The sequence below is a fragment of the Phaethon lepturus genome, unplaced genomic scaffold (genome assembly GCF_000687285.1).
Source record: "Phaethon lepturus isolate BGI_N335 unplaced genomic scaffold, ASM68728v1 scaffold5219, whole genome shotgun sequence".
Taxonomy (NCBI): domain Eukaryota; kingdom Metazoa; phylum Chordata; class Aves; order Phaethontiformes; family Phaethontidae; genus Phaethon; species Phaethon lepturus.
In genome coordinates this window covers 45,233-63,082 of record NW_010564040.1, presented here as the reverse complement: position 1 = coordinate 63,082, position 17,850 = coordinate 45,233, and the positions used below count along the sequence as shown (strand labels likewise).

Genomic DNA, 17,850 nt, shown 5'->3' with positions numbered 1-17,850 from the left:
AACTTTTGCCATTTCCTGTTAGGTAATAGTAATTCTGTACTTCTGGTCTGGTGAATGTAAACTGCAAACCAAGGTGCTACCAACCAGAATTTGAAGAGGAATTTCACTTTTCCCTAGACCAAGTGACTAATCTTCTAGCATTAGTTTCCAAAGTCTTCTCGGAGCTGCTGTGAAGTGATAGTCAGAGGTATCAGTGGATACAGTACTGCATTATTAACACTGGTAAAATGAGGCATCCATGAGGTAAAACTACTCATTAATCTCTGTTCTGGTATTTCTAAAGAACAAGCTACTGGATCAGTAGGAGGAAGGAGGTATAGCTCAGGGAAATTTTCTTCTATTTCAAAATAATCTTATGAGTGCCTTTAGGATTCATGCATTCTTTAATGTCTTAGTACATAACCTACTGTTATTAAATGCAATTGTAGCTTGTAATTTCTTTCAAGGCCAGTTTCTGGTTTTGTGGTCATAATAAGGTTTGCCTCATTGTGCTCCATCATTATCTAGACTATGAGGGTACTAGCTTTACCTACCCTGACTTGTGTCTGTGAAACTGCAGAAGTGAATGACAAAGTTCACTGATAAACTTAAATGACTGTGACTGTTTCACTGTGACAATGCAACCTACCCCTCTGAAGTACGTTTGCTATTGCTGCATTCATTTAATTTATTATCTATCTAATTTGTCTTGTAGCTATCACTGTACTCTATCCAAACAAAACTGCATGGTACTAAACCCTAATGTAAACCTCTCCAGAACAGAAAGTCAGGTCCACTATCAGCCCTTCTCTTTCTTTAAGAACAGACCCACTGGCTAAAGTAATGTGCCTAGCTGAAGGGCTGCTGTTGTCATTAGAGAAAAGCTGAATGAAAGTAGCTTATTATCTGTATGAGCAAATCATGACTTGCACACAGACCCTATAAGCTTAAGCTCCTTTAAAGAGGTACAACTTGAATATGATTTTTGTAAAAAGCTGTTGAATATGTTCATTACCACTTTTAGTTGCTGATGTGTAGCTGAGCTGTGAGTTCATGAAGTCCTTCCTGAACTGTACAATAAAAAATGCTATGGTTTGTTTTAAAAATATTACCACTGCAGTTTCTTAGCTGCACATTAATTCAAAAAGACTTCCTGAGGTGTTCAAGGAACTTCAGAAGTGGTGTACTGTCTGCTAAATTTGGAGGGGATAAAACACCATCTACCACACTCCTGCCCTAAGGAGGATATACTGATAACTTGAGGGATAACTGTAACAGTTACTGCCAAAGGACTAGCACTCTAAGGGACTAATATAAATTCCAAATGAATCCTCCTGCTCGTTTCAGGCTGGGAAAGACACACCAAACCTTCTCACTCTAAAAAAGTACCCAGGCCACGGGCAAATAGAAGAGAAGATGGTAAAGACCATTTCAGTTTGTCTGAATATTGTAAACAAATTAACCACCTGATGAAAAGACAGGTGACTTTTTTAGAGTGAGAAGGTTTGGTTCCCCAGAATGCTCAAAAATGTGTCATGCAGTAGTAGGTATAAGTAGTTTTAAGAATATGATTGAGGTATGTGGATGATAGGAAACTAATACAGAAATCATTCAGAAAACCAGAAACATGAGGCAATACTAACAAATAACCTAGTACTGAAGATAGGAAGCAAAAACTGTTAACTGTATTTCATAGCATCATCTAATTATCCTGAGAGGGCTGAGACTCAGCAGCATAGTTGCAAATTAGCATAGTTACCTGTTACCCACCAGAGGCCCATACTACCTCATACATCATTCTTGCAATATAGCCTCTGTGTTTGCTCCTTCCCTGAGGCCCAGGTGCAGAACAAAAAGAGCTCCATACCCATTGTGTTTTCAACTTCAGTTGCCACCTAATAGTTGAAGTTTCTGTAAGTTAGCCATCACTAATCTGGCTCCCAGAACTGGAGAACCATCATCAAAGACTTGATTCCAAACTAAAAATTTTAGTAAGCTGAGGAGAAGAATCTGTATGTCCTGGTTTTGAAACACATTGTTATGAAAACATCACATTTGTGCGTGTGGGTGTGTGGATGGTTTTTGTTTTATCCACTATGGTGTTAAATCTAAGCATTAAATATGTTAGGAACTACCTAATTAGTAAAAGTGGATATTCAGGCATAATGGTTTTTTGTAAAAACAAACTGCATGCAAGCTAAGCTGCTTGTTTAATTTATACTGATTGACTGTAATGAGATACATGAAAGAAAAATGCTTTATGCTTAAAACTTAGGCCTCCCTATTCCAGTCATTTGGAATTGCAAACCGTAATACTCCATCTCAAAGGCTTGCAATAACTTGTACTAAATAAATGAGCTAGCTAGTTCTAGCAGTGGTTCTACAAGAACTATATACCCCAAAACACATAATGTTTAATTATGTTTACTTGAGCAGATGTCATCTAAAGTTATAATACTCAGCTCATCATGCTACTAAAGAAACCTGCTTTTTGGACAAATTACAGCAGTTCAGAAATCTCTTACTAGTACAAAGATATTACAATGCCTAGCCTAACGAAAGAGTTAACAAAATTTAATTTAATGCAATACACATCATTAAACAATCTTACATGAGGTATGTCATACTCTGAACTTTTATAACTGCTGATATGTCAGCAGACTAAATGTTGAAAATATAAAAATCTTAAAGTCTGCAGCTTGTGAAAAATGCTTCTATTTGCACAATGTACCCAAAGGCCTGAAGTTATTATGTAAAATATGGGTAATGCATTTTTCGTTAATTCTGCCCGTTGTTACAATTTGGCATTATAAAAAGTGAAACAATTTAAACAGTCCAATGCTATTGAAAGTGAGTATTAAATTGTTAAAGATTAACTGGACAGACAGTAAATGGTTTGGGGTCCATACCACCCCTCCCCACACCCCTAAAGTAATAAATACACTAATATACATTCTTATAACATTATCAGACACAAGATTAGAACAATCCATGAAAGTGTTTAATAGGAACTTTAAAACATTTAAATCTTAACATACTTCTCTATGGCTAATGCCTATACTTGTATCATGTTACTTAGGTACAAGTTGTTTCTCCATTGAGCCATCAGAATAACATGGACTGAAGAGACTTGCGAACAGTTGCCATCTCCTGCTGTTGCTGTTACAAGAAAAGGAGATAATACTGAACAAATGCCGTATTAATATGATTCCTTTGAGCTAATTAAAAGAATGTCAAATGACTTTTTTTATAGAATGTTCTATTTTTGCATTTAACTTCTTCATCGATGTGATACTTACCGTGTCCATCATAATCTTCTTCTGCAACATAGCCATTTCTTTGCGAAGTTCGCTTTGTGCACCAGCTAGAAGATTTTCATTGCTCTTCTCCAGCTCTTCCATGCTCTGAAGTTAAGGATAATCTTAATTCATAATGGTTCAATGTCAAAAGGTTAATTTAAAACAAACCAACCATTATTCAGACTACAGTTTAATTTTTACAGCAGCAGTCATCATTGATAATTGATTAGTTTTGTCACAAACTTGACAAATCATACAGGACTTTGTACTCCAGTCTACATTCCTGTTTCAACAATATGAACCCTGTGAAGGAAACTGTCCCTTCCATTCAGCATCTGTGAGGTCTCAGCTAGTTATCCCGCATTTCAATACAAGATAAGAGTTCTACAAGAAAAGATTAAACAGACATCTGTCAGGAATGAAAATGAATGAAATTCAGGACATGGTTTAGGGGACATGGTGGCACTGGATTAATGGTTGGACTTGATGTTCTTGAAGGTCCTTTCCAACCTAGTGTTTCTGTGAATGATAGGGGTTTAATATTACAACAACCTTGTACTAAGACTTGAAGTAAGGACTGTAACACCCGTCGGATTTCCTTCTTTTTGCACACTTCTGCCCAAATAAGCGAAGTAAAGCTTGCTGGTTATCTTCCCTTTTGTACGTACAATTATGCCTAACTCTGTGTACGTGTGTAGTTGCATTTTCCTTGACTTGGATTTAGTTAAGCTTATTTGAAGCTTGATTTCTACCTTTTGATCTTCTTTGAAGACAAAAATCAAAGTAATACTTGACCTTCTGTTCAGTTTTTCATCTTCGATGAAGACATTTTTGACATTTTGGAACAGTTATTATTTATTAATGCTTCTGTAATATCCTCTGTACATTTCAACTATCTTAAACTAAGAGTTGCTCTATTTCAGATTTACTTTTTTGAAGCTACCAGACTTGAAAAAAACAAACCAAACATATCATAACTAACTGAAATTTCAAAAAGGGACCAGTTAGGAAATGACTTGAACAAAAATTAAGGTTTGTTAGAAACTGACAGACTTGAATCTGCCTCATGTATCAGTATATACTGGGGGCCACACACTTTTCAGCTTGGCAGAAAAGGACCTGAGGGTCCTGGTGGACACCAAGCTGAACATAAGCCAGCAGTGTGCCACTGCAGCAAAGGCAGCTAACAGTTGCATTAGGTTGCATTAGGACGGCTGTTGCCAGCAGGTCAAGGGAGGTGATCTTTCTTTCCACTCTACTCAGTACTGGTGAGACCACACACACCTGGCGTGCTGTGTCCAGTTCCACACTCCTCAGTACACGAGAGACATGGGCATACTGGATAGAGCCCAACAAAGGGCCATGAAGATGATCAAGGGACAGCAGCATTTCTCTTATGAGGAAAGGCTGAGAGAGCTGGGACTGTTCAGCCTGGAGAAGAGAAGGCTCGGGGGGGGTCTTATCTATATACATAAATACCTGAAGGGCTCTTCAGAGAGCCCTTCTTCAGAGACAGGACCAGAGGCAATGGGCACAAATTGAAAACACAGGAGGTTCCGTCTGAACACCAGGAAACAGTTTTTTACTGTGAGGGTGACTGAGCACTGGAACAGGTTGCCCAGAGAGGCTGTGGAGTCTCCATCTTTAGAGATATTCAAAAGCCATCTGGATGTAAGTCCAGGGCAACTGACTCTAGGCCACCCTGCTGTACCACCTGCTGGCTGGACCAGACAACCTCCAGAGGTCCCTTCCCACCTCAGCCCTTCACAGGTTCTATGGTACTGTGCCTCTGCATTCATTATAAAACCAATTGTTAATTTTTCTCACCATTTAGATTTCTAATACCTTAGAAAAATAGTGGGGGAAGGAAATTTGTTTAAAAAAACAAAAAGCCAAAACACACTGCAGTTGATCAGTATGAATCACGTGTTTAAAATAAATTATCTCTGTAAGCACTGTCCAAAAAATGGTGTTTGTAGGGACTCCCAGCAAATACAAAAATTATGCATAAAGCAACAGGAAAGTTAAACGGGACTGATTACATATCCATCCAGCTGGGCTTGTTTTCACTATAAATCATTATGTCCGTCAGATTCTTCCTGTTGACATTTTAATGAATGCTTACCTTGAATACTACATTACAGAAAGGAGAACCCTTTCTAATGAATGTTGCTCAGGAAGAGATGGAGTTCTAACTGGGCAATTTTAAGGGAATTACAGTTAATTTTCCCTTACATGAAGCAGCAATAGCTAAAAAGGTTAGTGACAGAAAAAAAATGGTATCTAATTCTCATTATGGGAGATGCACCTTCCAGCAGTAATAAAAGCCGTTAATTGCAGCCTAAGATCTACTTTTAATAAATTGTCAAGTTTCACTTTTTTAAATACATTCCAAAAATCCAAGGGTATAATCAAGACAAAATCCTGATGATTTAACTGACCTATATAACCTTTGAACTGGTACAAAACTTTGTTCTGTTTAGAAAGTATGCTCTTAGGGTTGTGGTTAAATATTTGAAACAGGTGAGCCAATGGGATCCCCGTGAGAATACATTTTACTAAATAATTTATTAAACAGATGCAATCTGTATGCATGTGTAGAGAGAACAAGCCATGTTCTTAACAAATAAGGGAAAGATGCTAACGTGAATATTCATGCAAGGCTGTTATTTTCCTTAAATGAACCTCAAATCTCTGTATTTCATAAAGGTTGAATTAATGCAGCTTTGTTAAGTGATGCGATAAGGATCAGCTGACTTCTAAGAAAATTTACTGTACCTTTAAGAATTGCTCATAGAGTTGCTTAATGGTTTTCAGTCTCTGACTCTGAACTATTCTTGCCTGTTGAAAAACTTTTTGTTGCTGACGAAACATATTCTGAAGCAGAAGCAAAGAAAAAAATAATCGCATTAGTTAACCAAAAGCGCTTGAACAGCAACACTATTGTCCTTTATTAGAATCAGAAATTATGCCTTCACTAGAAATCTGGGTCATGTAATCTAGATCTCTGCCTGGAGAGTTATCCTTGTATTAATTAAAGAAAGACTGAAGACTGGATTAAGCCCTGAGCCACCTCTTGAGATCCCTTCCAACCTGATTTATCCCTATGAGATCCTATGAGGATTGCTATCCAATGCAGTTCTCGAGGGTATCCCAGGGAAATATGCCGCCTAGGGAAAAGCTAAACTTGCAAATGTGTTGGAAGTACAAATACAGCATCATGTGATTACATTCCATTGTAGAGCTCCTATTCCCTTCCAGTGATCAAATTCTCATGCATTTATAATATGCAGGCATATTTTTAAGCAACGCATACTAAAAGACAACTACACTACTTTACTCCTTATTTCCCTGAATCCAAAGGCTGTGGATGCACAGAAACAGCACAGATCTTTCTTATCTATAAATGGTCTTGGCTTTTTTCAAGTCATATGCTGGCCTAGAGCATCACTCATTGCCATTTATAAACTTTATGCAATAAAGTTGATAAATGCACCCCCTTCACTTTAAAATATATCCCAAAACTTTAATGTATTTATAGTCTGAGAGCCACCAAACTTGAATGAATTTTTTTAATCAAGAGGCAAACAATCATATGTTTGTTTAAACTACATAAAGTGTTGTTACACTTCGTGAGTGTCTAAACAACAGTATTTCCTCCTTGTGAAAATACCGTGAAACTCATGCCATGCTGGAAACCCACCGCTATTTTTTCTTCCTGCTCCTCTGCTTTTTGCACATCTACATCCCATTGCTGAAATAAAGTCAGGAACTGCTGGGAGAACTCATGATTGAGCTTCTGCCTATAAATAGACACTAGCCGTAAGTATGACAAATGCTATGAAGAATTACAAGGAAAGCTAAGGTTCAACACACACAGTAGAAAGGAGCTGGAGTAGATAAAGAAACAGGTTGTTTTGACATCTGGCCTTAACTGAATACTGTATGTTTTGAAAAACTGAGCGCGCGCACACACACACACACACACTTTCTAAGTGAATGCGGATTATATACATAGGAGGTGACGGCACTCATACAAAACTTGCGTTTAAAAAAAATTACAACAGCTTTTATTCCTAACAGTGCCAGGTTTTCTGAGATTTACTGTGTTTTTCTAATCCAACTACAGATCTTGGCTTTAACAGAAGGGGTTTATAATGAAAAACTGACTACCTCATTCATTAGTTCATTATGCTGTAGTTTCTATCTATGTAAACTTAAATTTTGTCAAGTTTCAAATACATATGTATGAATCCACCAAGTTACAAGTATTGCTGACTTTCAGTTTTTAGCTGTCTCATTTTTCAGTTTGCTCTACCTGTAGTATCAGATGTAGTAATTAAATATGCCTTAAGAGGCAAGAGGACTGTAATGTAGGGTGAAATTTATTTACAGTATGAAAATGAAAATTATTTTCTTTCTTAACCAGAATGGTATAAAAATTTTACTGAACATTTTTCAGTTTTCAAGTACAAACAGAAAATTCCAACTGAAGTGGAAAAACTAAAAACATTGGTTTAAAAGACAAAAATAACTTCAAATATCATTTTCCATAAAGATAAAGCAAAAGTAAAGCCAGCTCTTTAAGGTACCTTGCTCTCAAAATTCCAAATCTTAAGTTTGTCCATTCAAAAGAGAATGGACTATGCTAAACTATTACTGTCAATTTAACCAAGTGGACACAACTGGAGGCAGCAGAAACAGAGGACTTGAGCAGATGTTTAGTAGATACACTGCTTGCTATTTAACTGCAAGAAGATGGATCAACTATCCATGCTGTGACACAAAAGGGAATTCGATTTCAGAGGTTTGAAAAACAAGGTTAAATGCTACCTTTGCTCCTGCTGTGATTTCCAAACATGTTCAATCTTCTGGTTACTGGTTTTGAGTGAGGCTTTCGTATACATTTCTAATCTTTTCCTCTTAGCTAAGAGAGCCTTGTTAATGTCAGCTAAAAATCAAAACAGTACTTAGAAATTAAGCATACAGAGATACATTGTGCCTTTTATTAAAAATGCTCATGTGTTACGCTTTGGAGAAGCAAACGAGGTGTGTTCTAATGGAAAGAAGCTAACATGATCTGGGCTCCTGGATGCTGTGTTTGGCACGTCCCTCAACCTGCTGTTGGTACCGGTGCGAGTGCTGCTTCCCTAAGCCCCCCATACGTCCTAACCAACACCCGGCCTCTGGATTTGCAGCTACTCCTTGCCCAGCCCCATCAGCTACTCTAGCACCTGCTTTGAGTCCCACCTTCCTCTGGGGCTAGACTAAATTGGACCTACCATGATGTGATTCAGCTTTTGCTACTTTCATTCTGGGCAGGACACTAGTGGGTGCGGTGCCAGACTGGCTCTGAGCAGACACACAGTGAACTGAAACTGTCCAGCAGTTTGAACTCAGGGTTGCTGGAGCACTTCCATTATGTACATTTGAATCTGTTCCGTCCACGCTGACATCATGTGTTCCCCTACTGATTATTATGGTCCAACATGCACTTCTAACATATCATCCATACAATAAGCACACATATATGCTTGAAACACTGGGAGCACTATCCAATCAGTTCACACTGCATCTCTGCAAACATTGTATATGGACATCTCGCAGTCTGTAAATTCTCCACTCAAAGCTAGATACCTTGCACAAACCTGACTGAGTATAGACATCTTGTTCCTTCCTCTGGTATCTAACGATATTTTAGTCACACCATCAAAATCCTCATTAGTTTGGCTGCATGACTGCAGTGCCAGCTCAGTTTCCAGACCTTCAAAGAATTTAGTTATGCTGACACTTTTTAGTTTTTTCCTAGCAAAACCACAAGTTTCAGGGTAATACTCAAATTACTTAGATTTCAGAAATAAAGGTAGTATGTGATTACCATCACTGTGAACATAATGAATGAATGAATGACAAACTATTTTTCATACTTCGTAGAGACTTAGTACTTTTTAAAAGTTTTCAAGTTAGTATAAGTTAGTATGTTTGTTCCCCTTTAATTTAGATTTGGAGATTTAACAAACAAATCACAGCTTAAGCTTAATACAGCAATTTCTTTTCCTTCTCACTGTAGATTTCAGAAAACATCTGTCAAACCTCTCTTTCTAATTTGCTGAGGCATCTGTCCCTGCCAATGACAAACCTATTATTATCAAATTATATTATTTTTGAGCAGACAGCATCCTCTCTCTGATCCATTAATTTTCCTTCCTTCCATCCTGGTTTTGACTCTTCAATAACCAGCAGTCCTAGCTTTTTAACATTGAAATCCTCCTCCTATCTAGATTGCTAAATCTACAATAGCATTCTAATATGTACCTTAACAGCGTGGATTAAGGAATTCCTTCAACTCCTCTTTCACTTTAAGATTAACAGGCAGGTAATGACTGTGTACAGCATTTTCTTATATGTATAATGAAAGTATTAACCAGCTACTGAGTATATAGTACTTGTATTAAGAGGGTTTCCCTTCCCTCCACAGCTTTTTGATGTGTTGTTACACTCTGTTGTGTATTATAAATTCTTTACAAGTGAAATGTCTTTTTTCTTTAAGCTGTCAGCTGAAAATTTAACTGTAAGTCAAGCCATCTGAGGATCTGATTACGATTAAACTAAATCCAACTAGGTAACATGCATAAGTCTCTCATCACTAGATGAGTGGCATTACTTACCCTCATTCTTTAGCTCTTACTACAAACATGTACTCTTCCTGACTGCTGAAATTCTCTTTTCTACTGATTCCCTGATCTCTGATTTATGAAGGTGTGGAGTACATACTACTCTCTAGGTCATTCTGTATCACAACTACAATACACTTGCAAAATTCCTTGTCTAGAATTAGAACTATTTGTTCTATTTAGCCGCTTATATTAATACTTGCATGCCCCTATTTTCTCACTCAAGTCTTGCAATCCCCGGTCTCTTCTACCACATTGTAACAAAAAATTGAGTAGGAACAACAGCTAACTCACACTGTCCTTTTTCTCTACAATATGACTACCTCTTACAACTCATCTTAAAATAGGAATTGACAACCAAAAGCACTCATGCATCTTTCCCTTTTTCCTTTGTAATTACCTACACTAATACTTGCCTCTCACTTTTTATGTCATTATTTCTTTCTCTTTGGTCTACTTAGATACAACTTTTTTCTGAAAACTGGCTTTTTTCAGAAACACTGAAAAATGCTACAAAGAGTGGTCATTTTATGTAAATCTTGAAAGTTATTTTATGGTAAGGAATCACTGCCAATTCCGCAACTTAAACATGAGTTGTTTTTTAATTTATTAGAATGTAAACATACTTACCTCCAAATCTTTCCAGCATATTCTGTACTTCACCCCTACAAAACAGTGTATAAAATTTTTATTTGCCCATTTTCTGACTTTAGAATAAGACCTGTTGTGTATGCTTAAAACTAATTTAATTACGTGCCTATTACTTGTAAGCAGTGACAGAGCTGCTACTGTTCTACAAGATAAAAAAATTAAACTCCTTTTCTCCTCCTTCGAGAGGTCTCTTTTTTAGACTAATTTGCTGCTTTGTTAAAAATGTACTAGAATTTATTAACTTACTCCCCAGTAAAAAGGCAGTATTAGGCATTTAAAGGGTCCTGAGTCGGGAAGGACAGTAAATAAAATTAATTATTCCCTATACAAAAAAAAAAAAGAAAAATATTTGGAACATCAAATGAAAACAAGTCCATCACAATTAGCCTGACTGGCACAGTACGAAAAATCCAAGACAAATAATACCAGGCTTGCTTTTACAACACTTTTAAGATGATAACACCAGTGTATAAGGCAGTGGTACAATGGCTGATGAGTCCAAAAAAGGAACATGGGGGGTAAAGAAAATGTTTACCTTGTTTTTATATCACTTTCTTTTTTGAAGAGTAAAAAAAAAAGGTAAAGAAAAAAAGTATATCTTCAACTCAACAGCTATAATCTTGCTAAAAACTATGTCAAAATATACTTTTTTGTTTTATTTACACTGCTCATAACTATTGAATTTTGTAACATTTATTTGTAAAATTAATTTATTTTTCATGCAATTGTTGGATCATTTAAAGTACTGTTAATATCTTTAAGCAACTTCATCAGAGGGAAGAAAATTAATGAAATTATCAACAATTTAGGATAAAACTTACATCATCTTTTGAAAGAAACAAGAATTGTAAGAACATGTACAAATAGATCAGTATTCTCAAAAGTATCTACAAAGAAACTGCATAATTACTAACTTTTAAACATTACATTTTCTCTTTTTACCTACAACTACTGTATTATCTGTCACTTGATTTTTGAATCAAATACTAAAAAAAAAAAACAAAAAACAAAAAACACCAAACCAAATCTCAAGCAAAACAAGCATAGTGAATACCTGAAATTGGTATCTATTTAAGACTTGCTTATTTTGGGGGGGAAAAAAAAAATCCTAGCCTTACCCCACATCATCTGGAACCACATGAGTAGTCACCAAAGGTCTTTTCTTTCCATGCTTGTCCATTACTGGTGTTTCGCCTTAATATAAATTTCAAAAAGCTTTACAAAAATATATTTTTGGGGGTGATTTGAATTATTAAGTGTAATTACTTTTCTGTAACGCCACTTCTCTGAACATGTCTCGTGGGTTTCAGTTCCCATCCATAACACATGCAGCTCTTAAAACTTTGAATCTTGAGTTGACAAATGGTGGTTCTGCAAGGCTAGATTTGAGCTGGCACTGCCGTCAGTTCCTCTAGACTGGTCTCAACCAGCTTTAGTTTCTCTTTCCACTCTTTAGTTTCTCTGTTCACTACTATACAATTACTCCCAACTCACTCACTCAGAAAGGCAAAAATAATCTAAAAATTGAAAAAGCCCAATCTGTAAGAATTTCATTTTACTGTTAAATAAGTAATGAAATTGTGTACTCTGACCTTTAAAAAAGCAAAATCACAAATAGTAATATTCTTTCCAAAAAATAAAAATCCTTGGGTGTCAGATTTCTAAGCCCAGAGATAACTGCTGAAAGACAAAAATACAGCAATGGAGTAACATCAAACCTTACAAAAAACTATCTCATGATGAATGAGAACTGCATTTTTAAGCAAAGTCCACTTCTTCATGACAATCCCACAAAATCAAACAAGAATCCCTTGGTTGACTTCTTTTCTTTTTTCCTCAGCTTTCTCTGCTTCTTCCCCTTTCTCTTCTTTGAGTTGGATTCATCCTGAAGTACTCTTAACCCTGCCAGCATTAAGACTCCAACTACCCTACGCACCTCAGCACTCCATACAAGTGAGCAGAGCTCTTCTGTTCCATCCTGATCACAGAATGTTATATGCAGCCAGGTGATAAAAGGATATGGCATTAAAATAAAGTCACAAAATCATGTAACAAAATCCTACTCTATTAAAGACTCCACCTATAATTTGAAGACATAATAGTGCACTATACAGAGCTATTCTATTGTGTTCTCTTCCCTTACCAATCAAAATTACACAGTAGGAGGCTGGCAGTCACAAACATTGTGAACCATGCTTACTCCGACACTTGCTAACATGGAAGTGTCTTCATTTCTGTTCATTGTTAGAAGTATTATAACCTTCACTTCTAAAAAAAACAAACAAAGAAATCACATAAGCACCTTCTCTAATATCTTCCTCTGATCCACTCAGCTCTTTTCTTTCCTCCTGAAAGTCATAGGCAGGTATCGCTTGAACTTCTTGTGCTGGTTTACCAGCTTTTCCTCCATGCTTTCTTCCTGATGGTGCCATAATGAGAATTTCTTCCTACTGAAACAGTATACTGTGTTTGTTATATAACCTTGCACACAATAATTTGAAGGTAGATATGTTTTCGTGCTTACAATGACCTGTTATGGACACCCCTGTAACAGTCTCCACCTGTAAGGACATTCAAGTAGTCAAACTGGTTTAGTTTTGAGTTAATCCACAGGGATTACGCACCAGTGGTGTTTTTAAGATCGGGGAAAAAAAACCAAACAACCCAAAAAACTAGGGCTAGTAAGAGCATACTTCATTCTGCTGAACAACAAGGAAGTAAATTATGCATTTTCTTAAGGTGTCTGCCTGCTCGGCTTCCATTATGTGTATTACATATTTTGTCATATCCAGTATTGCATTCCCAAAAAGCTATGCCAATATTCTATTTTACAAAATATAGAAATGCTAAACCATAAAGAACAATCTGATTCTACAAGCAATCCCACACTAGACAGACAAATATAAACACACATATGCCATTTTTTTAAATCCTGGGCAACTTTCTGAATTATCTTTATTTTTAGCTATGAAAATATGTTTTTTTAAACCACTTATTACATGGACATATACTACATGATCACACTAAGCTATTAAGTAAGGAACACTGCTTTTTAATACCCAGCTTTCTCTGTGGCTGATGCTTCTCTATATACTATTAAGTGAAGACTTTTAGACCTTACAAGTTTGCTTAAAAAACACACAACACATCTTTAAATTATTCATTGGAGAATCAAAAGCTCTTGCATTAAAATTATCCTCAAATGAGAGAAAATTTTCAAGGCTCATTCTGCTTTTCAACTACTGTGGTAGTTGATTTAAGGAGGAAAATACTGGTATGGCATCTAGCTGTGCACGTCTCTGTGCCCCAAACAAAGTGCTTCACCTTTGAACGGCAAGCATGCACAGCCATTTATTTACATATATTTTACCTCACATACAGGCACTTTTCTTTGTACTGAAAACCAGCATACAAAGCAGCACTCCCCAGTCCCTCCAGACACTGCAAAACTTGCCACCTCACAACCCCTTCCAGCCTTCACCTGTCCTGTGTAGCTACCTGCTTTAGCCACTTCAAGTATCTTCAATCCACAGCTGCGTATTTAACAGTTTTTCAGAGAAACTCACCTCCTTTTTTCACCCTGGGCAAAAAGATGTGAAAAAAACCAGTATTTGTGTGACTCTCCTGTGTGGGGCTTTATCAACCATGGGGGCCCACCTGTTTCTACCTCAGAGCAGCACGGCAGAGTTGGGCCTGCACCGCACTGCACCACACCACCACCACAACAGATTTGAAGGGGAAGGCACTGGGGTGTCAAAGGCAGAGGGGCACCGCGATGTCCTAACCCTGTTCCCTACTCTCCGCCCAACCACCTTTCCTCTCCCTCTGACCTGCGACGGCCTCTTCTTCACGCCCACAGCCTCACCCCCGCGCAGCGCCCACCACGGCCGCCGCCGCGGCCTCACAGGGAGGGGACCCACCACCCGCGGCAGGGAGAGAGGGCGCCTCAGACCCTCCCGCAAGCGAGAGGAAACACCGCTCCGCTCCGAACCCCTCTCCCCTCCGCGGCTCTGCCAGGCCGGAGGGGCAGGCAGGGATGGCAGGACACGGCCCCGCCTCAGCAACTCCCACCCCCGAGAAAAAGGCGGGAAACAGGGCGGACCGCGAGAGGAGGCGCATGCGCAGTAACACCCCTTCCGTGGGTCCCTCAGGTGCCGTACCTGCGGGGCAGGCCGGGCACATCGCGCTGACTCAGCATTAAACTCGTTTAAACCCGATTTTTTTTTTTTTTAATGTAATAGAAATGGCTTTAACTCCTGAACAAAAAAGTTGTAGAAAATGTCATTACAGGATACGTAGGCTAGGGCACGGTGTCAAGGGAAGATTTTTCTGTAAATCAACGCAAATAGGCAGCATTTCTCCAGTCAGATTAGTTTTACAAACAACATGGTTTATGTTTCCAGATTTTTCTACTGTTCTCACAGGATGTTCTGTCCTTGCCCAGTTGAGGCACTTTGCTTCTTCACTCATAAAGACCAAATACAAAATCTAAATTAAAAAAAAAAAATCCTAACACTATTTCAATTTTCAATCTTCTCATTAACCACAAGCATTTGAGAAATTCTACTTGGTATTTCCTTAACCGAGTTGAAGTTTTCACTGGGTCTGGCTGAGGTGGAGTTAACTTCCCTCACAGCAGCCACGTGGCACTGCATTTATCCTGCTGACCACAACCGAAGGGGAGCGGCGTGTGACCTGGCGCTGAGTGGGGCTGACATCATCGAGGCCTTGCTCTGCCCCCCCGAGCCAGGGGTGGAGTGGGAGGGGGACACACAGCTGGGACAGCTGACCTGAACTGACTGATAGATAGTATAGGTACCCCACGCCACGCAGCCTCAGCGGGGTTTGGTCTTTCCAAAGGTGGCCGTTGCTGAGAGGGGCTGGGGATAGGGCTGCTTTGGGGAGTGGCGAGTATCTCACTATCTCACTGTGCATCACTTGGTTTCGTGTTTCTTACTCCCCCTTCACTTATTAAACTGGCTTTATCTTGATCCACAAGTTTTTCTCACTTCTACCTTCCCCATTCCCCCCTCATCCCGCCGGCAGGAGTGAGCGAGGGGCTGGGTGGGTGCTTCGCTGCCACCACAGTAACTGTTCACATCCTACCCTGCTGCGCTTGCTTGGGTTTTTTTCCAGGTACCACGCAGACGGAGTTTAGCAGTGATTTTCAATGGATGCTTCTCAGTAAGTTTATGCTATACCTTTTTTCTGTTGTTGCTGAAGTTAAACAAAATGCCATGAACTTACCTTCAAAACTGCTTAAACAAAATGAATTGCAGTGACATCTGAGCTACCTGTTTATACATCAGCAGCAAAACTGCCTTAAAAACTTACCTTTTTCCAACTATTTTGATTAGAATGCCAAATATTAGTTTAAAAAAAAAACAGATCTACCTAATGATAGTTTGAAGTACATGAAAGTGTTGATAGCTTCTTATATTTCTTGAAGTGTCTCATTTTCTGCTAGTCTGAAGTACTGGAGATTTAACCTACTTATTTATATTCTACCTTTCAGCATAATATACTATTGCTAGCATGAAATATAACATTAATTAAAAATGCTTGAATTTTTATGATGCTCAGAAGTTTGATTCTACTTTGAGAATCCATTCATGCATCAAATTAATATTAAGTGTTACTATTGGAAGTTTAAGGGAAAAGTAAGAACTTTTAACATAAGGATTCACAAGCATTCATGGCTAAGTTACCAAAATGGGTGATTTTGGTTTACTTTCAAACAGAAACAGCAGACAAAACTGTTATCACATTTTAGTTAATTTCAAAGCAAACCGAGTATCTTAAAATACATATGCACATACATTTTGTACACCATCCGATTACAAAAATTAATGCTTTTTTAAATACTGTTAATACAATTAACTGAAGATATACCACCAAAAACTTCTGCTTGAAAACATTCAGTATCCTTTCCCACACAAAACCATACTATTCTGATGTCTCGGCAGAATACAGGGCCAAACCCTGTTAAATTTAAAAAGGCCAAAGCTTCATGTGTCAGTACAAATACTGTTTTCTGAAGTGAAACACTGCTCCCATACATTGCTACATTAAAACAGTTTGTTACCTATTCATATAGAGAGGCACTTTTGCTTTTATGTTTACAATGCTTGTAAGATACCTTGATCATCTTCATTTGATTACAACCCTCTCTTTGTAATAAAGTCAGGGAATAACACCATTGTATTCTTTGGAATATAACACACCAGATAAGATATCAAGTATCTTTCAAATAACCATTAATTTTTCTGTTACTGTGTATTTTTTTATTAGCATACATTTCTCCCAAATCCAAATTCAATACTACAAATAGGGGGATAAATTCTCACTGTGCTTTAAAGAATGTCAACATCAATAAATGTATACTAAATCTAAATGACAAGTCACATAATTCTCAATTTTCCCGTAGGGCTAAAAAAGCAGCAATGACAGAAATTTGCAAAATGTTTTGGAATGCAAGATCAAGGATCTGTTAAGCTGATCCCAAACAACTTTGCCTTCCAAGATTTTATCTAATTGGCAACATCTACTGCAATAAATGCAGCTACATTTCTTTAGGTAACCCTTTTTATAAAAAAGGATAACATGGCCATGAACTAACAGTTGTAAAGTAAGATCTGTTGAAAACTGCCTATGTACAAGTTTCCTGCAATTATTTTTTATGTTGTTTTGCATTGTCACAGCTCCAGCAGCTTGTATATCATGAAGAGTACTGCGGACATTTTAACTGTAGATGCATGATTTTTTTTTCTTCATATCAACGTAGTTAAATCTCAAACCATAAAAGACACTTATGAGACAGAGAGAGATATTTTAAATGCTTATCACATCTTGAGGTAGACTGATCTCCAAAATAAAGCTCTTCTACACTTTGATTCGTTCATGACCAACTTCCTTTTGGATCCTTCTCCTTGGAAAAATCTTTCGTTTAAGTGCAATTAGCTGAAGAGAGGAAAAGAAATACAGTATTTAGTTCTCTGCTGGGCGTGCACAGTTGGTCAGGCTTTCATCCTCAAATCTATAAAATCTGTACCATCCATGTTAATTAGGTCAATACTTCCACTGGACTTCTCAATAACCAGAATACAAGCAAAAAGTGAAAAATACAGTATGCCTATATTCTGATTATTTTAAAATTAATTTATGTATTTAGATTAATGTAACACCAGGCTACATTCAGTTTCTAAAAGATCAACACAAAGCTGGCATCTTAAAACAGTATTTATATA

General features: G+C 37.6%; 2 protein-coding genes across 2 annotated transcripts in view; both read right to left on the bottom strand.

Moving 5' to 3' along the window:
* Positions 1–2,921: 2,921 nt before the first annotated feature.
* SYCP3 (synaptonemal complex protein 3) lies at positions 2,922–13,044 on the bottom strand. The gene is made up of 8 exons (XM_010294725.1): positions 12,906–13,044; positions 11,722–11,797; positions 10,583–10,617; positions 8,112–8,229; positions 6,982–7,081; positions 6,057–6,155; positions 3,279–3,383; positions 2,922–3,138 (listed from the first exon to the last, which is right to left on the bottom strand). The coding sequence occupies exons 1-8, from the start codon at positions 13,033–13,035 to the stop codon at positions 3,085–3,087; spliced, it is 717 nt and encodes a 238-aa protein (XP_010293027.1). The 5' UTR covers positions 13,036–13,044; the 3' UTR covers positions 2,922–3,084.
* A 3,312-nt stretch (positions 13,045–16,356) lies between these two features.
* The window catches only part of GNPTAB (N-acetylglucosamine-1-phosphate transferase, alpha and beta subunits), a 41,987-nt gene continuing 40,493 nt past the window's right edge, over positions 16,357–17,850 (bottom strand). The window contains exon 21 of the mRNA XM_010294724.1: positions 16,357–17,563. The gene's annotated coding sequence lies outside the window, so the exon portion shown is untranslated. The remainder of the gene's footprint in view (positions 17,564–17,850) is intronic.